At 40.7% G+C, this 23806-nt stretch overlaps 2 protein-coding genes across 3 annotated transcripts in view; both read right to left on the bottom strand.

The window, feature by feature from the left end:
* Window positions 1-8945, bottom strand: part of dym (dymeclin) — a 211929-nt gene extending 202984 nt beyond the window's left edge. Inside the window, exons 1-4 of one of the 2 annotated variants that reach the window (XM_045692575.1) lie at window positions 8752-8945; window positions 7010-7225; window positions 4112-4164; window positions 3667-3760 (exon numbers count right to left, since the gene is read on the bottom strand). In XM_045692575.1, the coding sequence (XP_045548531.1) occupies window positions 3667-3760; window positions 4112-4164; window positions 7010-7149 (287 nt within the window). In that variant the 5' untranslated portion in view covers window positions 7150-7225; window positions 8752-8945. The remainder of the gene's footprint in view (window positions 1-3666; window positions 3761-4111; window positions 4165-7009; window positions 7226-8751) is intronic. The other variant, XM_045692576.1, reaches the window with a different exon arrangement.
* Window positions 8946-12781: 3836 nt separating this feature from the next.
* Window positions 12782-22853, bottom strand: cr032 (CR032 protein). The gene is given in 3 exon segments (NM_001141068.1): window positions 12782-13303; window positions 17162-17405; window positions 22773-22853. Coding segments are annotated over 2 exon segments (306 nt in total). The 5' UTR covers window positions 17372-17405; window positions 22773-22853; the 3' UTR covers window positions 12782-13207.
* Between the last annotated feature and the right edge of the window lie 953 nt (window positions 22854-23806).

The following is a 23806-nucleotide window of genomic DNA, read 5'->3' as shown; positions in this document are numbered from 1 at the left end:
AGGATGGTAAGTTGGTGGTTGAAGATATCCCTCTAGTGGTGTGGGAGCTGTGCTTTGGCAAAGTGAGTGGGATTATATCCTGCCTGTTTGGCCCTGTCCGGGGGTATCATCGGATGGGGCAACAGTGTCTCCTGACCCCTCCTGTCTCAGCCTCCAGTATTTATGCTGCAGTAGTTTATGTGTCGGGGGGCTAGGGTCAGTCATATCTGGAGTATTTATCCTCTCTTATCCGGTATCCTGTGTGAATTTAAGTATGCTCTCTCTAATTCTCTCTCTTTCTTTGTCTCAGAGGACCTGAGCCCTAGGACCATGCCTCAGGACTACCTGGCATGATGACTCCTTGTTGTCTGCAGTCCACCTGGCCGTGCTGCTGCTCCAGTTTCAACTGTTCTGCCTGTGGCTATGGAACCCTGACCTGTTCACTGTGATTACTATTATTTGACCATGCTGGTCATTTATGAACATTTGAACATCTTGGCCATGTTCTGTTATAATCTCCACCCGGAACAGCCAGAAGAGGACTGGCCACCCCTGTTTCCTGGTTGCTCTCTAGGTTTCGGCCTTCCTAGGGAGTTTTTCCTAGCCACCGTGCTTCTACACCTGCATTGCTTGTTGTTTGGGGTTTTAGGCTGGGTTTCTGTACAGCACTTTGAGATATCAGCTGATGTAAGAAGGGCTATATAAATAAATTTGATTTGAAATAACACATATGGAATCATGTAGTAACCAAAAAAGTGTTCAATCAAAACATAGTTTAGATTTTTCAAAGTAGCCACCCTTTGCCTTGATGACAGCTTTGCACACTCTTGGCATTCTCTCAACCAGCTTCACCGGAAATGCTTTTCCAACAGTCTTGAAGGAGTTCCCACATACAGTCAGGTCCATAAATATTTGGACATTGACCAAGTTATTACTACTTTAGCTGTCTACCACAGCATATTGGATTTGAAATTAAATATGAATTAAATATGAGCTGAACGTGCAGACTTTCAGCTTTAATTTGAGGGCATTTACATCCAAATTGGGTGAACAGCGTAGAAATTACAGCACATGTGGTCCCGCCCTTTTTAAGGGACCAAAAGTAATTGGACAACTGGCTGCTCAGCTGTTCCATGGCCAGGTGTGTGTTATTCCCTCATTAGTTCATTTACAAGTAAGCAGATAAAAGTTCGAGTTGATTTCAAGTGTGGCATTTGCATTTGAAATCTGTTGCTGTTAACCCTGAATATGAACTCCAGTGAAGCAAGCCATCATTAGGCTGAACAATCAAAACAAAAAACATTAGGTGTGGCCAAATCAACTATTTGGTACATTATTAACAAGAAAGAAAGCACTGGTGAGCTCAGGAACACAAAAAGGCCCAGAAGACCACGGAAAACAACTGTGGTGGATGACAGAAGAATTCTTTCCCTGGTGAAGAAAAACCCCTTCACAACAGTTGGCCAGATCAAAAACACCCACCAGGAGGTAGGTATATCTGTGTCAAAGTCAACAATCAAGAGAAGACTTCACCAGAGTAAATACAGAGGGTTTGCCACAAAATTGTAAACCATTGGTAAGCCTCAAAAACAGGAAGACCCCTTTAGAGTTGAAAACTTTTTTTTAACCTCTCTGGGACATGTGGGACACATCTATTCAACAGCCAGTGAAATAGCAGGGCGGCAAATTCAAAACAAAAATCTCATAATTCAAATTTCTCAAACATACACTTCTCGTTAATCCAACCACATTGTCCGATTTCAAAAAGGCTTTACGGCGAAAGCATAACAGATTATGTTAGGACAACGCCTAAAGAAGAAAAACCACACAGCCATTTTCCAAGCAAGGAGAGGCGTCACAAAAACCAGAAATACAGCTAAAATTAATCACTAACCTTTGATGATCTTCATCAGATGACACTCCCAGGACTCAATGTTACACAATACATGTATGTTTTGCTCGATAAAGTTCATATTTATATCCATAAACCCCATTTTACATTGGCGCGTGATGTTCAGAAAATGTATTGCCTCCAAAACTTCCGGTGAATGAGCACATCAAATGACAAAAATACTCATCATAAATGTTGAAAAAAATTTACAACAGTTATTGAAAGAATTATAGATACACTTCTCCTTAACGCAACCGCTGTGTCAGATTTCAAAATAGCTTTACGGCGAAAGCACATTGTACTGAGAATATTGAACAGAGCTCAGCCATCAAAGCAAGCTATATAGTTACCCGCCAAGTTCTGGAGTCAACTAAACTCAGAAATAGTATTATAAATCTTCACTTACCTTTGCTGATCTTCGTCGGAATGCACTCCCAGGACTCCCACAAGAAATGTTTGTTTTGTTCGATAAACTCCATATTTATGTCCAAATACCTCCGTTTTGTTTGCGCGTTCAGATCACTAATCCTCCATGTTTCATGGTGGGAACCACACATGCGGAGATCATCCGTTCACCTACTCTGCGTCTCACAAAGACACGGCGGTTGGAACCAAAAATCTCAAATTTTACTCATCAGACCAAAGGACAGATTTCCACTGGTCTAATGTCCATTGCTCGTGTTTCTAGGCCCAAGCAAGTCTCTTCTTCTTATTGGCGTCCTTTAGTAGTGGTTTCTTTGCAGCAATTCGACCATGAAGGCCTGCTTCACACAGTCTCAACTGAACAGTTGATGTTGAGATGCGTCTGTTACTTGAACTCTGAAGCATTTATTTGGGCTGCAATTTCTGAGGCTGGTAACTTTAATGCACTTATCCTCTTCAGCAGAGGTAACTCTGGGTCATCCATTCCTGTGGCGATCCTCATGAGAGCCAGTTTCATCATAGTGCTTGATGGTTTTTGCGACTGCACTTGAAGAAACTTTCAAAGTTCTTGACATTTTCTGCATTGACTGACCTTCATGTCTTAAAGTAATGATGGACTGTCATTTCTCTTTGCTTATTTGAGCTGTTCTTGCCATAATATGGACTTGGTATTTTACCAAGTAGAGCTATCTTCTGTATACCACCCCTACCTTGTCAAAACACAACCGATTGGCTCAAACGCATTAAGGAAAGAAATCCCACAAATTAACAAGGCACACTAGTTAATTGAAATGCATTCTAGGTGACTACCTCATGAAGCTGGTTGAGAAAAAACCAAGAGTGTGCAACGCTGTCATCAAGGCAAAGGGTGGCTACTTTGAAGAATCTCAAATATAAAATATATTTTAATTTGTTTAACACTTTTTTTGGTTACTACATGATCCCATATGTGTTATTTCATAGTTTTGATGTCTTCATTATTATTCTAAATGTAGAAAATAGTAAAAATAAAAGAACAACCCTTGACTGAGTAGGTGTGTCCAAACTCTTGACTGGTACGATCCATCCATCCATCCATCCATCCATCCATCCATCCCCTCTGCTAATACAGGGTTCCTCAAACTGGGGTTCTGCATCATCACTCCATGGTGTACAGCACAGGACGTATTTATTAATGAACTATCCATGTCACTGTCCCACAACTATAGGCCTACCTCTAGATTCCAATGAGACATGTCAATGGTTGCAGCGTCACCACTTCAACCCAGTCATTGACTTCAACATTGAGAGTATAACACAGGGCGTATTTATGACTTAACTATTCATTTTGATGCTTCTGTCCCCTTTACAGTTCGGTTTCACATGATACTTACTCTTGGCATTCTGTGGATATTTTCAGCTCTTTGGTTCTTCCCAGGAATATTCTCACAAGGGCTCCAAAATTCCCTGTTCTGGGATTGTTCTCAACTGTAGAGAGTGACAGGAGAGAGGAAGTACATAGTACTTAAAAAGACTGCTTGGTGATTCTGACACATAGTACATCAATAATCTATAGCGTCTTGTTTATGAAACAAAGACAATATAATTACTGATAACATGCTTTCTACATGTTTACTACAGGTAAATCTGTCAAATAAAAGTCTGTAAATATCCGAAGATTAAATGTAGCACTGAATGAAGTTTGTAGTTTGAAATTAGTAAATGTAAAAGCTTGTTTTGGTGTAAACGGTGGCCGCTGACCCAATCAACAAAGCCCAAATAAGTAGAAAAGGTTAACAGTCAGGACAGACAAGCTTAATACACAAACATGAGACCTACTCAGGATCTTGGCGAGGGGAATGACAGCCTCTTCCAACAGCTTGGAGTCCCCACTGTGGGGGGGAGAAAGAAGAGAGAGAGAGAGAGAGAGAGAGAGAGACACAGAGACAGAAGACAGGAAAGACATGTATTTTATAAAACCCTTTTTACATCAGCAGACGTCTCAAAGTGCCTATACAGAACCCAGCCTAAAACCCCAAAGAGTAAGCAATGCAGATGTAGAAGCAAGATCAACTCCATAACAGCAGCCACAACAGCTCTTGATCTGATATTGGCAAGCATTCAAGTGGGCTCTGTATCTCAAGAGTTCACATAAGAGCCATGGCTGTGGTCCTTCCTTTACCAGGGACAATTAAACTGCAGTCCTTCCACTTGTGAACTGACTAAATTAGTGTCAGCTAACAAACTCATGTTCATCCATTTCACCATCATTGATAGTCTATTGTGCCCTCTACTGTCAAGCAGTGTGTGTATAGTCACAACACTCAATCATAGAAATATAATTAGAGTATTACATATCTCTAATACAGATTTTTGTTTTAACCGATAAGTGTGTGCATTACAGGCCCCCCGAGTGGCTCAGCATTGCAGTGCTTGAGGTGTCACTACAGACCCGAGTTCGATCCCAGGCGGTGTCACAGCCGGCCGTGACCCGGGAGACCAATGAGGCGGCACACAATTGTCCCAGCGTCGTACGGGTTGGGGATGGTTTGGCCGGCAGGGATTTCCTTGTCCCATCACACTCTAGCGATTCCTTGTGGCGGGCTGGGCGCCTGCAAGCTGACTTCGGTCACCAGCTGGACGGTGCTTCATCCAACACATTTGTGCGGCTGGCTTCCAGGTTAAGCGAGCAGTGTGTCAAGAAGCAGTGCGGCTTGGCAGGGTCGTGTTTCGGGGGGACGCATGGCTTTCGACTTTCGCCTCTCCCGGGTCCATAGGGGAGTTGCAGCGATGGGACAAGAATGTAACTACCAATTAGATATCACGAAATTGCAGTGGTGTAAAGTACTTAAGTAAACAAATACTTGAAAGTACTACTTAAATAGTTTTTGGGGATCTCTGTACTTTTTTTATATTTGACAACTTTTACTTCATTACATTCCTAAAGAACATGATGTTCTTTTTACTCCATACATTTTCCCTGACACCCAAAAGTACTCGTTACATTTTAAATGATTAGCAGGACAGAAACACACACTTCTCAAGAGGACAACCCTGGTCATCCCTACTGCATCTGATCTGGTGGACTCACTAAACACATGCTGCATTTGAAAATTATGTCTGAGTGTTGGAGCGTGCCCCTGGCTATTCGTAAATTTACAACCACAAAAAAGAAAATGGTGCTGTCTGGTTTGCTTAATATAAGGAATTTGAAATGATTTATACTTTTACTTTTGATACTTAAGTATATTTAAAACCAAATACTTAGTCTTTTTCTCAAGTTGGATTTTACTGGGTGAATTTCACTTTTACTTGAGTTATTTTCTAAGGTATCTTTACTTTTACTAAAGTATGACAATCGGGTACTTAATCCACCACCGCAAAATTGGGGAGAAAAAAACTGTAAAAGTACAACAACAACAAAAAAGTGTGTACATTAGTGTATTTATACGTGGGATATTGTTTTTCAACAGGAAAAGTTCTAAAATATCTGGGTTGCGTCTTTAAGATCAACTATACTACCTGTCACACCAGATCATAAAGTCAGTTAGATCATTACAGCAAGTCAGCTGAGGTCTGCAAATAGTAACATAAATGCTGTTTGACTTGGAAGAAGTTAACTAAGACCTACTCTCTGTTACTGCAACTTAGCTAATGTTGACGGGCCAGGAATAACTTATCGTCAAGGTAACAGCCAGAAGAAATGTGTTGGAACCGGAGTTGAAAAGCACAGTGTGTTAGACAGTTAAATACGTAACTGGGAAAGAGGTTAGGGTGCAGTGAAGCCATGGTAAACATTACAAACCTTTTGTTTGATCTACTAAAACATGTCCTGTTTTAGGAGAAACGTGTAATTCTGTGTGACAACACTACCTGTATTTCAACAACAATTCCCTTTCAATGTGATTAAACAAATAGGTTTAAGAGAATACATCATCTAACCTGGCCTATTTGATTAGCCTGGTCCCAGATCTGTTTGTGCCGTCTTGCCGACTCCCATGGTCATTACTGCAAGGAGTTGGCTATAAAGCAAACAGATCTGGGATTGGGCTACTAAAGTAACATAGTACTAGTCGCATGGATTCCTTTAGCCCATTTGTTTAAACCAATTTAATTAAAATTGTTGTGGTTGTCTAGACTGGTTCTGTTTGTGTCATTGTTTCATTGAGTGGTAAGGAGTTGGCATTACATGACCCTCCAGCATGACGATGCCACCAGTCATACTGCTCCTTCTGTGCGTGATTTCCTGCAAGACAGGAATGTCAGTGATCTGCCATGGCCAGCGAAGAGCCCGGATCTCAATCCCATTGAGCACGTCTGGGACCTGTTGGATCGGAGGGTGAGGGCTAGGGCCATTCCCCCCAGAAATGTCCGAGAACTTGCAGGTGCCTTGGTGGAAGAGTGGGGTAACATCTCACAGCAAGAACTGGCAAATCTGGTGCAGTCCATGAGGAAGAGATGCACTGCAGTACTTAATGCAGCTGGTGGCCACACCAGATACTGACTGTTACTATTTTGTCCCCCCTTTGTTCAGGAACACATTATTCCATTTCTGTTAGTCACATGTCTTTGGGACTTGTTCAGTTTATGTCTCAGCTGTTGAATTTTGTTATAACACATACAAATATTTACACGTTAAGTTTTCTGAAAATAAATGCAGTTGACAGTGAGAGGACATTTATTTTTTTGCTGAGTTTAGTACTGCTACTTTAATCATTCAGATGCTCATGTTATTACCTGCTAGTGGGACTGATGAAGGTGAAAGAGATGAGCTGGTTCCAAAAGGGATCATTCTCTGAGATGGACTCTGTTCCAATCAGGGTCCTGAGGCTCTGGTTCTCACACAGGTCACTGACCTGGCTGGTGTTGGCTCCCATCTCCTGAGTACACGGGGTCTGAGGAGAGGCTCTCTTTCTCACTGCCTCATCTCCCACTACCACACCGGGCACTGTACTGGGGAACAGAACCAAGAAGAGATTAGGCTACTCGCTCATCCACTACTCACGTTAGGTCGACTTATCTGAATCTGATAGAATAAAATAGAATAGGTTTGGTTCATGAAACAGGAAACATGACAAAATCCTGACTTCTAATTCTAAATGAATGGGTACCTATGACGTTTAGCAATCCTCTCCTCTACCTGAGACTTAGGCCTACTTCTGATGTAGAAGAATCTCCCTGTTCCCTGGTGAGAGCTGTTTACATTTGACATTGGCTATGGAGTCAGCCATGATCCACTTGCTGCATTAAATTATGTATTGCAAAGCTATGAAGCTTAGCCAACTCTACTCACACCACCAGTTGGCAGCAACATGCATGGCATCTGAGAAATGTTATTTTTTTCTTATTAATTGACTAATGACCTAATTACATTCAGGCCGAAATCTGGCTCATGACGCACATCTATCTGTCTGGCTGCATCCTTATATCCTTCACAGAATATGCCTTGAGGATTTCAGCCCTGTTTGGAAGCTTTTTGTGAGCTTGTCTTGATTTTGGAAATATGACCCATTTGGCAGAATGTGAACATACTGACTCGGCTGTCGCCTGCTGTTGATGAATACACTCTTGTCCCAAACAGGTTCGCTGTTAGGGATCTGTTTAGACTGAACCACTGGGAGCAAAGTGTCATGACATCACGCGTCCTTCCAAACGTGACAGGCTGAATTAATTTAAGTGTAAGCGAACAAACATTGACTGCCTGGTGCATAGTGATGCATTACGTGGCATGTTCATTGTTCAACACACCTGCTGTATTACAGGATGAGTTTGCCCCATCGACTTATAGTTTGCTCACACACCTTTAGTACACACATTCATTTGATCACACCCATGTCATGGCCTTCAGCTATAGTGCCACATCTGTGACTGAGAGTTATCTATACATTTTCAGAAAGAAAAAAAATATCATAACTATCGACCAGACATTAAAGTATTAGCTAGTTAATACAGAAAGGTGTCCATGGACTTGCTAGCTAGTCTATAGCAACCTAACTGGCTAGCTAACTACAAGTAGCAGCCGCAAAACTGCGTTTCACTCTCCTTGCACATCGGTGTCTGACAGTTACAGTAGTGATACATTTTCAGTAAAAAATAACTAATATTGACCAGACAAGAAACGTCATTGGTTAATAAATTAAGGTGTTAATAGACTTGCTTGCTAGATAGCAAGCTAGCTAGCTAACTAACGCTACTGTTAGTTACTGTACGTTAGTAACGTTACACACCCCCTAGCTGCAGCTAGCTAACGTTAGCTCATCAAACGCTCTAAATGCAGCAGTTAGAGACACGCTTCCTTCAAGGTTGTGAAACTGAATGTGTAACTGACATGAGATTACAATAACACGCTAGTTAACTAATTCATAGATTAACTAGTTAGCTATGTCTGGGTAGTGAGCTAACAACTAAGTTATGCTAGCTATCTAGCCACATAGCATCAGCTGACAGCTCATCTGTTAAATTCACAGCTCTCGTGGCACCTAGCTCGTGTTCTTCTCCCAGGTTCTTGACAGTCTTCTGCTTAGGTTGAACAGTTGCTATAGCTGTAAAGGTCAATGATAAACAAACGTTTACTAAATAAAGAATTTGAGAAAGCTCCGACTTCACTCTAGTCCTCTTCCACCATATTTCCACGTCGCCACAGACTTGCGTTAACGTCACTCTGACAGTTGAGCGGAAGGGTGACGTCGTTACGTTGAAGATAGAAAAGCGTAGAACGGACCCAACACTGTAAACTGTCAAAGCCGAGACAATTCTAGACATTATTTTTCTATCTGAAACGTTCACTCTGGAATGTTCCGCCATTAACTCTGATGGGGGCAGTTCCTTAGCAAGGCATGAATCTTCTTCAAACCATTTTTTTGTTTTTACATTTTAAAATTGCAGTGGCTAAGGAATATAATCTTAGTTACTGTAACTAGCGTAGGGGTCACAGATATTTCTCCCTCGCTGGCCCTAGTAGCTAGAGATCAAGCGACTCAAGTGATGCAGCAAAAACTCTGTGGGACAGTTTCTGGACACAGATTAAGTGCTGGACTAAAAAACGATTTAAATGGAGATTCTTCACTGAGCGTGCTTTTTACTCCAAGCCTAGTGTGTCCATGAAGGACTTGATATTTTATCCTATTATGGTTATGATAGTGTTCTCTGATGGGGTTACTTTATCCCCATCATAAATGAGAAATAACAGATGAGCAAATTATTCTATGCTGCAATGTGATCTAGCCTGGGTGCCGGTCTGTTTCTGCTCTCTTGGCATTTCGTTATGGAATTGTCATGACATGTTTGGCTTGATAATGACAGCAATGGAGCTGGTTAGAGTTAACAATGTAACACAGTTCAATGCAAAGTGTCCTCTAAAATTGTTTTAAACAACACTCCACATTGTTTTAATTCTTCTGGTGTTTTTTTGCTAATGATACAGTAGAAATCACCACTGTGCTGCTGCCTGTGTGAGGGATGGTACAATTCCTAAACTACCTCCACATATCATCATGAAAAGAAACTGGAAGCAGTTTGATACTCAGGTTATTTGGAGGGATTATTGCCTGGAATACAGTTGAATTTGCCTTTTCTTACTTCCATAAAGCATTTCATGATGTACGCAACAAGCATGGCCCTTTCAAACAAGACAGAAGGGCAGAGACAACCCCTGGTTCTCAGATGAACTAACTGAACTCATAAAGAAACAGAAAGCTTGGTGCGCTAAAGTAAGGTATGATTCAGCTGATGATTGGATGGCTTTTAAACACCTTCAGAATCAGAATGTGGCTATGACCCGAAAACTGAAAGCAGACCACTACTTCAAATCTACAGCTAATAATCTGAATAATCCTTAAAAATGTTGTCAAGTAGTGAAAGTTTTAGAGTGGAAATAAAAGATGAACAGCTCCCTAAACCGCTTCTGGTTGATTCACAGGTGTGGTAACTGAGAGAAACTCTTTTAATCAACATTTTCTTGATAGGTGGATTATTTGATAGGGTTAAAGATAAATGAGCCCCCTCTGGATAAGAGCGTCTGCTAAATGACTAAAATGTGAAATTAGTTCACACTCCCGAGCACCACTCATTCACAAAATCCATGGTATTTTGTAATTACAAGCTTGGAAGGACATTCTATAGAGCAAGACAAATATCTGGGAGATTGGGTGGATGAGAAGTTAAGCTTCACCACCCATGTAAAGAACCTTGCAAGGAAACTCAAACTGCGTATTGGGTTTTATTACAGGCGCAAATTATGTTTTTCATTTGCCGCCAGAAAATAGTTTATTCATTGAACTTTTCCCTCTGTGTTGTACTATGGTGATACTATACTGAACAAAATGGGACCATGGCGCAGCGTGTGTAGAGTTTCACATCTTTATTCCAAAGTGAAACTTCAAGCAAAAACAAACAAACAAACAAATAAATCAATCAAATAAATAAATAAACAACTAAATGTGACTACGTGGTGCACAGGTACAAACACAAAACAATAACCCACAAACAGAGGTGGGGAAAAATAGCTACTTAAATATGATCCCCAATTAGAGACAACAATTACCAGCTGCCTCTAATTGGGAATCATACAAAACACCAACATAGAAAATATAAACTAGAACACAACATAGAAATATTAAACTAGACTACCCCCTAGTCACGCCCTGACCTACTACACCATAGAGAAACAAAGGCTCTCTATGGTCAGGGCGTGACATAGTTACAGTTCATATCAGGAAATCAGTCAATTTAAGTAAATTAATTAGGCTCTAATCTATGGATTTCACATAACTGGGAATACTTTTTTTCTATTGTGTTATTGACTGTACATTTATGTGTAACTCTGTGTTTGATTTTGTCGCACTGCTTTGCTTTATCTTGGCCAGGTCGCAGTTGTAAATGAGAACTTGTTCTCAACTAGCCTACCTGGTTAAATAAAGGTGAAATAAAAAAATATATATAGTGGGACAACATTCCACAGGCCACAATCAGTCTGATCAACAATGCGAAGGAGATATGTCACGCTGCATGAGGCAAATGGTGGTCACGCTAGACACTGACTGGTTTTCTGATCCGCTCACCTACTTAAAAAATATATATAATAATTAAGGTATCTGTGACCAATAGATGCATATCTGTATTTTTTTATATCTTTTTTTTATTTAACCTTTATTTAACCAGGTAGAGAAATGTCCTCTGGTCTGATGAAACAAAAATAGAACTGTTTGGCCATAATGACCATCGTTATGTTTGGAGGAAAAAGGGGGAGGCTTGCAAGCCGAAGAACACCATCCCAACCGTGAAGCACAGGGGTGGCAGCATCATGTTGTGGGGGTGCTTTGCTGCAGGAGGGACTGGTGCACTTCACAAAATTGATGGCATCATGAGGCAGGAAAATGATGTGGATATATTGAAGTAACTTCTCAAGACATCAGTCAGGAAGTTAAAGCTTGGTTGCAAATGGGTCTTCCAAGTGGACAATGACCCCAAGCATACTTCCAAAGTTGTGGAAAAATGGCTTAAGGACAACAAAGTCAAGGTATTGGAGTGGCCATCACAAAGCCCTGACCTCAATCATATAGAACATTTGTGGGCAGAACTGAAAAAGCATGTGCGAGCAAGGAGGCTTACAAACCTGACTCAGTTACACCAGCTCTGTCAGGAGGAATGGGCCAAAATTCACCCAACTTATTGTGGGAAGCTTGTGGAAGGCTACCCAAAACATTTGACCCAAGTTAAACAATTTAAAGGCAATGCTACCAAATACTAATTGAGTGTATGTAAACTTCTGACCCATGTGATGAAAGAAATTAAAGCTGAAATAAATCATTCTCTCTACTATTATTCTGACATTTCACATTCTTAAAATAAAGCGGTGATCCTAACTGACCTAAGACAGGGTTATTTTTACTAGGATTAAATGTCAGGAATTGTGAAAAACTGAGTTTAAATGTATTTGGCTAAGGTGTATGTAAACTTCCGACTTCAACTGTGTGTATATTAGGCCATTTTAATAAATCTGCCATTTTATATATAATTCCAGCTCAAAATAAACACATACAAGCTCAGATCTCAAATCTTGTTTTATGCCAACAGTCCCGAATATTAGAAGCCAGCACGGAAAAAGGTATTTTCATTACTCAGTTCCCTGGTCTTGGAATTCCCTCCAAGCCAACCTAAAACTCCAGGACCTGGTGTCCACAAAAGACAAATAGATTAACAGGTTGTTGAGATGTAGTTGTTTCTATTTGTCACCCGATGTCACTACTTTGCGTTGTCTTATTTAAGGAAGAATGTTGTTTTACTTCACACACACTGTTTGCTGTTGTATTTGTGCTGTTGTCAGTGTCTTCTGTCTGCTGTCCTTACATTGTTTTTTCAGACCCAGTCCTCACCAGGAGGGCTTTTGCCTCTTGCCAGACCTTCATTGTAAATAAGTATTTGTTCTTTATTGACCAGCCTGGTTAAATAAAGGTTAATAGTATAAACTGTTGAGACCAGGCTAAATGAGATCCACTAGGAGAGCAAAAACAATGATAGTAATCCATAGGTTTATTTATACATTGCACATAAAAGGGGGAAAAAGGGATTGCTTAAAAATCACAAGGTCGGAATGTGTTTAAATGTCCTTTTTAATCATTGCTAATAATTAATTTCGGAATTAGAAAATAAAATATGTATTTAATACTATAAAGAACTAGGTATTTTATCTGTTATAATAAATACATCAGGGAATCAAGCATGATAAAACAAAGGCAGAAATATTTTCTACATATATTCTATTCCTCAAAACAATTGAAATGAGCATTACGGAAAATGTACAATATGTGTTGCTATGTTAAATCCAGACCAGCATTAAAAGATCCCACACTAGTCAATTTCACAAAATAAGAACGATAAAGTTAAGTTCTCCATATTGTATTCAAATATTTTCACAGTTGAAAAACTGGTTAAATGTTAGTCAGTCTTCTTGTCAGATACTGTAGAAGCCGGCCCATTTGCAGCCGGCCCATTTGCAGCCGGCCCATTTGCAGCAACACCATTGACTTCCGTCTGAAAAGAGAGATGGCTTCAATAGTTAACAATTGACAACAGAAGTAGCAATAGTCTAGAAGCCTTGTAAACAACATGTTCACTCTAAAGCAGGGGTATTCAACCTTTTCTTGCCCATGGACCCCTGCAGGTCCCATCATATGTTAGCAAAAAATATATATATTTTTATTGTCTACCATCAGTTGAATGGCAAGGAGAAGTAATCAACATATTATAATTGGAAGTGTAAAAAAATCATAGCCTATAAGATTGAAAGGTAACTCCAAACACATTTTCATTAAGAGCAGCTGTTCAGCTGGTTAAATAAAGGTCCATGTCAAGAAAGCTTTCCAGCAGCCAGCGCCACTTGCCACCCATTTTGACTGGTAGCCCTATTGACTGGTAGCCCTATTGACTGGTAGCCCTATTGACTGGTAGCCCTATTGACTGGTAGCCCTATTGACTGGTAGCCCTATTGACTGGTAGCCCTATTGACTGGTAGCCCTATTGACTGGTAGCCCTATTGACTGGTAGCCCTATTGCCTGGTAGCCCTATTGACTGGTAGCCCTATTGACTGGTAGCCTTATTGACTGGTAGCCCTATTGACTGGTAGCCCTATTGACTGGTAGCCCTATTGACTGGTAGCCCTATTGACTGGTAGCCTATTGACTGGTAGCCTTATTGACTGGTAGCCCTATTGACTGGTAGCCCTATTGACTGGTAGCCCTATTGACTGGTAGCCCTATTGACTGGTAGCCCTATTGACTGGTAGCCCTATTGACTGGTAGCCCTATTGACTGGTAGCCTATTGACTGGTAGCCCTATTGACTGGTAGCCTTATTGACTGGTAGCCCTATTGACTGGTAGCTTATTGACTGGTAGCCTATTGACTGGTAGCCCTATTGACTGGTAGCCCTATTGACTGGTAGCCCTATTGACTGGTAGCCTTATTGACTGGTAGCCTTATTGACTGGTGGCTTATTGACTGGTAGCCCTATTGACTGGTAGCCCTATTGACTGGTAGCTTATTGACTGGTAGCCTATTGACTGGTAGCCTTATTGACTGGTAGCCCTATTGACTGGTAGCCTATTGACTGGTAGCCTTATTGACTGGTAGCTTATTGACTGGTATGGTAGCCCTATTGACTGGTAGCCCTATTGACTGGTAGCCCTATTGACTGGTAGCTTATTGACTGGTAGCCTATTGACTGGTAGCCTATTGACTGGTAGCCTTATTGACTGGTAGCCCTATTGACTGGTAGCCCTATTGACTGGCAGCCCTATTTGTGGGTGTTTTTTCAAAGTCTATGTCAGATAATCCAGTGAGTGTAACTGACTCCAGTGAGTGTAATTGACTCCAGTGAGTGTAATTGACTCCAGTGAGCGTCATTGACTCCAGTGAGCGTCATTGACTCCAGTGAGCGTCATTGAATTCAGTGAGCGTCATTGACTCCAGTGAGCGTCATTGACTCCAGTGAGCGTCATTGACTCCAGTGAGCGTCATTGACTCCAGTGAGCGTCATTGACTCCAGTGAGCGTCATTGACTCCAGTGAGCGTCATTGACTCCAGTGAGCGTCATTGACTCCAGTGAGCGTCATTGACTCCAGTGAGTGTCATTGACTCCAGTGAGTGTCATTTGCTCAATATTAGGAGTTGAGAAATAAAGTTGACATCAGAAATAGGATATTCTCCTATTTTCTACTGTAGGTATGTAATACAAAATTATTTTATTTTGCCATATTCAAAAAACATTGAATTAAAAATTCAAATTATTTTTTGTTATTATTTTTTTGCGGACCCCCTGCAGTACCTCCGCGGACCCCCGATTGAATATCCCTGCTCTAAACTAAGTGGAATGCTGTTGAATCCAACATTACCTAAAGGAACAAACAAAAGGTTTACAGTCTGCGACATGCATGCATTAGTCTTGGAAATTCCAGACCTACAGTGCATTCAGAAAGTATTCAGACACCTTGACATAACATTTTGTTACATTACAGCCTTATTCTAAAAATGTATAAAGTAATTTTTCCCCTCATCAATTCTTCCCCTACACACAATAACCCATTATGACAAAGCGAAAACAGCTTTTTAGAAAGATTTGCAAATGTATTAAACATTTTAAAACAGTAATACCTTATTTACATAAGAATTCAGGCCCTTTGCTATGAGACTCAAAATTGAGCTCAGGTGCATCCTGTTTCCATTGATCATCCTTAAGATGTTTCTACAACTTGGAGTCCACCTGTGGTAAATTCAATTGATTGGACATGACTTGGAAAGGCACATACCTGTCTATAAAAAGGTCCCACAGTTGACAGTGCATGTCAGAGCAAAAACCAAGCAATGAGGTTGAAGGAATTGTCCGTAAAGCTCAGAGACAGGATTGTTTCAAGGTACAGATCTGGGGAAGGGTACCAAAAAAATGTCTGCAGCATTGAAGGTCAGCAATAACACAGTAGCCTCCATCATTCTTAAATGGAAGAGGTTTGGAACCACCAACTCTCCCTAGAGCTGGCTGCCTGGCCAAACTGACCAATTGGGGGAGAACCTCAGACTGGGGCGAAGGTTCACCTTCCAACAGGTCAACGACCCTAAGCACAAAGCCAAGACAACGCAAGAGTGGCTTCGGGACAAGTCTCTGAATGTCCTTGAGTGGCCGAGCCAGAGCCTGGACTTGAAACCAATCGAACATCTCTGGAGAGACCTGAAAATAGCTGTGCAGAGACACTCCCCATCCAACCTGACAGAGCTTGAGAGGATCTGCAGAGAAGAATGGGAGAAACTCCCCAAATACAGGTGTGCCGAGCTTGTAGCGTCATACCAAAGAAGACTTGAGGCTGTAATCGCTGCCAAAAGGTGCTTCAACAAAGTACTGAGTAAAGGGTCTGAATACTTATGTAATGTGATAGTATGCAAAGCTGTCATCAAGGCAAAGGATGGCTACTTTGAAGAATCTCAAATATATTTTGATTCGTTTAACACTTTTTGGGGGTTACTACATGATTCCATATGTGTTATTTCATAGATTTGATATGTTCACTATTATTCTACAATTTAGAAAATAGTAAAAATAAAGAGTACTATTGTCACGGTTGTCGAAGTGATTAGACCAAGGCGCAGCGGGTTGCGTGCTCATAATTATATTTATTATAGCGAACACGGAAAAACAATAAACAAAGAACGACAGCTAACAGATTTGCAGGCTAAACAACAGCAGTGCAAATACAACTACCCACAATCAACCAGGTGAAAACATGCTCCCTAAATATGACTCTCAATCAGGAACAACGATGTACAGCTGTTCCTGATCGAGAGCCACACAGACCAACAAAGAAATACACAAACTAGAAAACCTAGAATACCAAAACAAGAACATACACCAAAACCCCGGAACACATAAATAAAACACCCCTCTACATACACATAACCCCCCAACCACATAAAACAAATACCCTCTGCCACGTCCTGACCAAACTACAATAACAAATAACCCCTATTACTGGTCAGGACGTGACAACTATAAAGGTATTGTTTATCAATTTGGAAAAATGTAATTTGCTTTGTCATTATGGGGCAGTGTGAAGATTGATGAGAAGAAAAAAAATATATCCATTTTAGAATCAGGCTGTAACGTAACAACATTCAAGGGGTCTAAATACTTTCAGAATGTACTGTATTCTAGAGCACTTAACGTTGTGGGAGGCAACCCATCTGCCTATGGACACTCTGCATGTATATGTATTGGTGTCATGCATATTACAATGTGTGTCATGACTTCCTCAGCATGTGTAGCCGGTCTGGGGCTTGGTCACCGGAGATTGCTACAAGTGATGGCACGCTCTCCCAGTCCACAATCCAATAACAGGTGTATTACCTTGCATGCTCCATTGCTCATCACTGGACATCCATTGCTCTTGTCACTGGCTTTCACGTCACCAGTTCCTATGCCCCTCTCCTGGACGGCATTCCTTGTTGGCCAAAATCGGCTTATAATTGGGCCAATGAAGGGGTAGATGATTGGTTCAAGGAACCTCTTGTACACCCACAAGAGGACTGGAATGACGATGCAGGGAATGCAGACCATCACTGTAGCTACACGGGACAGGTCAAAGGACAACCTGCAACAGAGGGGACAGAGAAAACAAGGTCAAACAAAGGTTGTTTTATTTAGTATGCTAAATGGCCGCTCTAATCCGCATAGTGCCTAAAAGTTGTCCCTCTTGAATTGCACAGGAAGCAATAGTGGACTTTTTTTTGACAAATAATATTATTGGCTTATCTCTGGTGAGAGGAAATGAGAACATGTGATATGGGGCAAGTAAACAAGACTTGAAAAGTAAAGATCACATTATGCACAGACAGTATGGCACATAGTCCCCGATGATATCCCTTGCCTGAACAGCAATGCTACTCTTTATTTTATTTTATTATTAAACGTCCCTTGTCTGTCACAAATGTTGAACAGAATTATCCTGAACAAAAATATAAAACGCAACATGGAAGAATTTAAAAGATTTTACTTAAGTCCTGGGCTGACGTGGTTGCACGTGTTCTGCGGTTGTGAGGCCGGTTGGACGTACTGCCAAATTCTCTAAACGACGTTGGAGGCGGCTTATGGTAGAGAAAATTACATTCAACTCTTGGTCAACTGCTCTGATGGACATTCAGGCAGTCAACAATTGCACGCTCCATCAAAAATTGATATCTATGGCATTTGTGTTGTAAAACTTTTAAAGGTGCACCTATGTAACGATCATGCTGTTTAATCAGCTTCTTGATATGCCACACCTGTCAGGTGGATGGATTATCTTGGCAAAGGAGAAATGCTCACTAACAGGGATATAACCAAATTTGTGGACAAAAATTGAGAGAAATAAGCGTTTTGTGCGTATGGAAAAATTGCTGGGATCAACACTTTACATTTTGTGTTTATATTTTTGTTCAGTGTATATCTTAACGTACTCTGCCGATTGTCAGTTGGGTGGTTCTTATATAGTGCTGAATGAGACAAAAATATCCACAGGAAAGTATTATTAAACAGACTTCCAAAATCCAGGTGTCTGTGTGTGGCTATCACGTGCACAAGACTGAAATACATGCATACTAACTAAAGTCTTGCAGGTGTTTACATGGTTTTGCGCATGTGAGCAAAATAGTATCTTAAAAGGTTGCGTTTTGCAACAAAAACAAGAATTTCTATTGGACAAATTTAAGTATGTCCCTCCCTGTTTCGTTCTCTTTGCTTCCTAGTAAATATAGAGAAACAGTAATGGCATTTCCTGGCACTAACGGAAGCTAACTCTGCCCTGGCTCGTTGGCCAAAGCCTATGGAGAAATGAATGGGTTTTTTGTTGGGATTTTGGATAAACACCAAAAATAAGATGTGTGGTAAACACAGGCTTAGGAGACCTTATACGTTTTGTTCTATGAGAACCTTCCTCAGCCAACAAAACTTTGTGAATTTTGAAGCATTTATGTAATCAAAACAAACAAAGTTTTCATAATTCATTAAAAAGATAATGTTGACTGACTGGTATTTCATAGAACAAAACGTATAAGATCTCTTAAGCCTTTGTTAAGCCGGGTGCATGCTTCCCAGTCGAAACACTTTACGCATGTATTATGATGACATTTTGTGATGTTTTTGTTTGTTCTGATGTTCCACATGTTTTTTCCCCAGCTGTTAGGACAACAACAAAAAATGTTGAGGCAATTTGAAGTTTGGTAACCGAAGTATACGTCCTTTCGTCTGTGATTGGTCAACATTAGGGGAGGGAACTACGGATGAGTTCTTCAATTAAGTTGTGTCATTCGACAAAAGAGAAGGGGAGCGCAGCTAAGTCCTACTGTCTGCAGTGCATTAGTAGTTTTCATGCACATTTTTCCACTTGAAGTACTGCACCAAACATCTTAGCTAAATGCAAAATTGTGCAACTAAGACCTCCTCATCAAAAACGTCAAAATTACAGATTTCACGATTTATCTTAGATTAATTTGGACTATTTTAAGGAAGTGTTACTGGCTATGTTGTTACTACGGTGGCTCAAGAGGGACAAAATAGTAATATTGCCACTTTTCTCTTGTTTTTCAAGCGAAGGTCTTTGTGGATTATGCGAGCAGACATTGGCGTTGCCTAGCTGAGTTCTGCTTGGAGCAAACCGAACCTGTATGCAGACGCCTTTAACCTCAGACCCTTTTTCAGCGTATATCCCAAAACCCAGTTCATTTCCCCCATATGAATGGCCAGCGAACCAGAGGTAGAAAATGCTAACTAATTTCCTGTTTTTAGGACTACAAGCTAGAGAGCTTTACACACCCAGGGGCGTAAAACGTTTCTTAACCCTTTACACTCGTACCCCGGTTTGAAAATGGCAGATTTGGACACTGATAAGCGCCTAAATTCAGCTCGGCTCCAGAGTGGCGCAGCGGTCTAAGGCACTGCATCTCAGTGCTTGAGGCATCACTACATACACCATGGTTCGAATACAGGCTGTATCACGACCGGCCGTGATTGGGAGTCCCATAGGGCGGGGCACAATTGGCCCAGTGTCGTCCGGGTTTGGCTGGGGTAGGCCGTCATTGTAAATAAGAATTTGTTTGTAACTGACTTGCCTAGTTAAATAAAGGTTACATAAATAAAACATTAGAATGCAGTGGCTGTACAGTAGCATGTTATATAAATGACATCCGAGCACAGATGTCTCTTCTACGTGAAAGGAGCCAAATCTCCAATATAAAGCCAAAATGGTAGGCAACCATTATTTCAGATTGTGAATTACATTTTTACATGGCCAAATTATTAGATAGCATTTTACCAGTTCATCTAGCCAACCATGTGTAGGTTATTCCAAGTTCCCGTGTGGTCTTTGAATAGTGTGAGTTTAAACAGCCCGAACGTTTGCCCCTGTTCTATTGATTTCAGGGTGATATCCGTGGAAGTGTCGTTACACTTACAGCGTTGGCGACCCACTGGAATCAAAATGCAACACTTCAAAATGTAGCTAACTGTCCTCAACAAATTGTCCTCGAAACAGTGAGGTACACATTATTCCCAGATTGTGTTTTTCTTTGAGCCGTGTTAGTTTTAACAGGACGTGCAACCTCCTCTCCCCCTCTAGCCCAATTGATTTCAACGTGATATCGATATGAGTGATTGACAAATAAGTGTTGAATTTCTTTTTCCATTTTGGCGACCCCCAAATCAAAATGCATCACTCCAAAATGTAGCTAATTGTCTAAACAGTGTTAGTGTCAACAGCGGGTACAACCTGATTTCCCCCATAATTGATATCAGTGATTTATTGCCACTTGTTAAAACAGGGTTTTTGGTGTGTGTGCAGTTTATAAGGTGCTCGTTTAAAGGGGAATGGAAACACTTTAGAAAGGAAATCAAAGTTCTAAATCCTAGTGTTTCCACTCCCCTTTAACTCTCAATCCCAATTTCAGCCTTCGCCCAAACCATTTACATTTGAGTAATTAAGCAGACGCTCTTATCCAGTGGGACTTACAGTGAGTGCAATCATCTTAAGATAGCTAGGTGGGACAACCACGTATCACAGCCGTAAGTACATTTATCCTCAATAAAGTATCTATCAGCAAAGTCATAGCTATTAGGGGGGGGGGGGGGTCAAGTGTGAGTTCACAAAAGGCTGTGGGATTATTTAAGATAGGGGTTTAAGGTAGGGTTTCTTTCAACTTCTTCAAATAAAATTTAAAAAACGCATTCAGGGGAGAAGTTGTGGGTGGGAGGATTTGCTCATAAATATTCATTTTGAGGGTGGCTAAACGTAGATCCCATCACTTTCCTCACTAAAAGCTTTACTTACCAGAAGTCCACTGGCATGCTACGATAAAAAGCAAAACAAAAGTGCACCACACGCAAATACAGCTCTAGACAGTTAGCTCACAGTGGTATGCCGCCAAGTTCCTGACATCTATTGGCACTTGCGGTGGAAGGTCAAACCTATTAAAATGTGGACTCACATTATTGTGTTGGGGAGAAAAGTGCAATCATCACCATGAAAATGAAGATTAAGGGCTCAATTCAATCCAACCTGCATTGCAGTATTTACCCAGTAGCTCTTTTTCCCCCATGGTCAAATTAACTCACAGATTGGTCTTGGGTACTGTACAAAAACCTACAACTACTACCAGGGCGACCCCTCTCACAGGTGTGCTTTCACTTTTCCAAATGAGAAGGGAGTAGCTGCATCCCAGTATGGTGACTGGAGTGTAGGCGTGTCGAAAGGAAAGGATTGGGCGTGTCGAAAAGAAAAGAGTGGGCGTGTCGAAAAGAAAAGAGTGGGCGTATCGAAAAGAAAATTGTGGGCGTATCGAAAAGATTGTGGGCGTATCGAAAAGAGTGGGCGTATCGAAAAGAGTGGGCGTATCGAAAGCACTCTTCCACAGTGTATTCGGAAACTATTCAGACCCCTTGACTTTTACACATTTTGTTACATTTCAGCCTTATTCTAAAATGGATTAAATAAATAAAAAATCCTCAATCTACACACAATACCCCATAATTACAAAGCATTTCACTGTTTAAAAAGAATGTGACAAATACATGTTTTATTTGGAATGGCTTCAGAACAAGAATGTGGAAGTCAGCCAATGCCCATATCTGTGGAAAGACTTGAAGATTGCTGTTCACCACCCCTCCCCATCCAACTTAAGAAAATCTGCAAGGGAGAATACCCAAGACATGTGCTAGCAAGGAGGGAGCAAAAAAGCAATACTTTTATTTCCCTTTTGACCCACATTTAAAAGTGATTGGGGGGGGGGTGTTCATGAAGGAACGTAGGGGATGATCAAGGCGGGCTGCAGTTGCACACAATTGGCAATGTGTAACTTTTTGGGCAACCCGACCAAATTCACATTGACAGATCTATAAGCCATTTCTTTCTCATTGAAAGCAAGTCTAAGAAGCTGTAGATATGTTCTATGTGCGCTATTTCTATGCTTCCCGTTCTCAAGTTTCGTTTTTGCGTTGTTCACTTTCGGGTACACCAGCTTCAAAAAGCTTAAAGTAAAATATTTGTGCTTATGAAAAAGGTTTAGATGGTAACATTAATTCCAATGGTATTGTACTTAATCAGGTAAAAAAAAACTGCTGAATTATTCCAAAAACGTGCTGCGATTGATTGATTTTGATGTTGATGTTATACCAAAAATATGCAAAACGGGTTTGTCCTGCCTAACACCAAAATCAAAGTTTAATTTTGTCCCCTTAACCTACTACACGGCAGACTGCTTAGCTACACATCAATGAGGGCTGCTAAAAGTCCTAAACATTCATTATCCTCCTAATATGATCAAGAAATTGGCAATAAACATGTTCATCGTGCTAACGCTAGCAAGCTAGCCACAAAGCTAGCTACGTACATTCCTCAACTTTAAGAGTAACGTTGGCCTACAATAATGCCATACGTTTGATATCTCTAGAAACTTTGTAAATAGCTATTCAAGGAGCTTTTGATGCTTACCTAAATCTGAAAATACGATGATTTTTCCTTCTGGATAAAAGCGAATGGACGTTCCACGGTGGAAGTGTTTCGATGTTGTGCGCAGACACATACTGAAATGACGACATTTCCGAATGGGCCATGCTATCAGGGATCCTTGGGACGTCCCTACTTCTTCTTCTTTGGTATTGTGTCAGTCTGCAAACAAATGGTATAGGTGCATGCTGCCTCCTACTGTATTGGCTGTGTATCAGCCTACTATTCTGGAGTATGAATTCATAACACTTTGTGAAGAAAATATTACCCTACCAACTAACCCTACACCCATTAAAAAACCTCATCACTATTGGGGCGGTAGGCCAGTAACCGAAAGGTTGCTGGATCGAATCCCTGAGATGACAAGGTAAAAATCTGGCATTTTGCCCCTGAACAAGACAGTTAACCCACTGTTCCCCAGTAGGCCATCATTGTAAATAAGAATTTGTTCTTAACTGACTTGCCTAGTTAAATAAAGGTTCAAAAAGTAATAAAAATAATGTATAAAAAAACTATTCCACTACATTGGCCCTATCGGATCCTGCATCAGGTCAACAGCTTGGGAGGACAAGACACTATGGTACAAAACATCCTGTAACTCTTCTGCAGTAAAATCATGTACACCCAAGTACTTCTCTGCAGCTGCTGCCACCACAACATCTATCCTCTGATCTGGCGGACTCACTAAACACAAATACTTCATTTGTAAATTATGTTTCAAATCAAATCAAATTGTATTTGTCACATGCGCCGAATACAACAGGTCTAGACCTTATAGTGACATGCTTACTTATGAGCCCTTAACCAACAATGCAGTTTTAAGAAAATCCCCCCCAAAAAGTAAGAGATAAGAATAACAAATAATTAAAGAAATGTGTTGAAGTGTGCCCCTGGCTATCCGTAAATTAAAAAAAACAAGAAAATGGTGCAGCCTGGTTTGCTTAATTATTTATACATTTACTTAATTTTTTTATACTTAAGTATATGTATTCCTGATCATACAGAGAGAGAGACACAGC

The sequence above is a fragment of the Salmo salar genome, chromosome ssa13, assembly GCF_905237065.1.
Source record: "Salmo salar chromosome ssa13, Ssal_v3.1, whole genome shotgun sequence".
NCBI lineage: Eukaryota > Metazoa > Chordata > Actinopteri > Salmoniformes > Salmonidae > Salmo > Salmo salar.
This window is presented reverse-complemented; position numbering and strand designations above follow the sequence as displayed.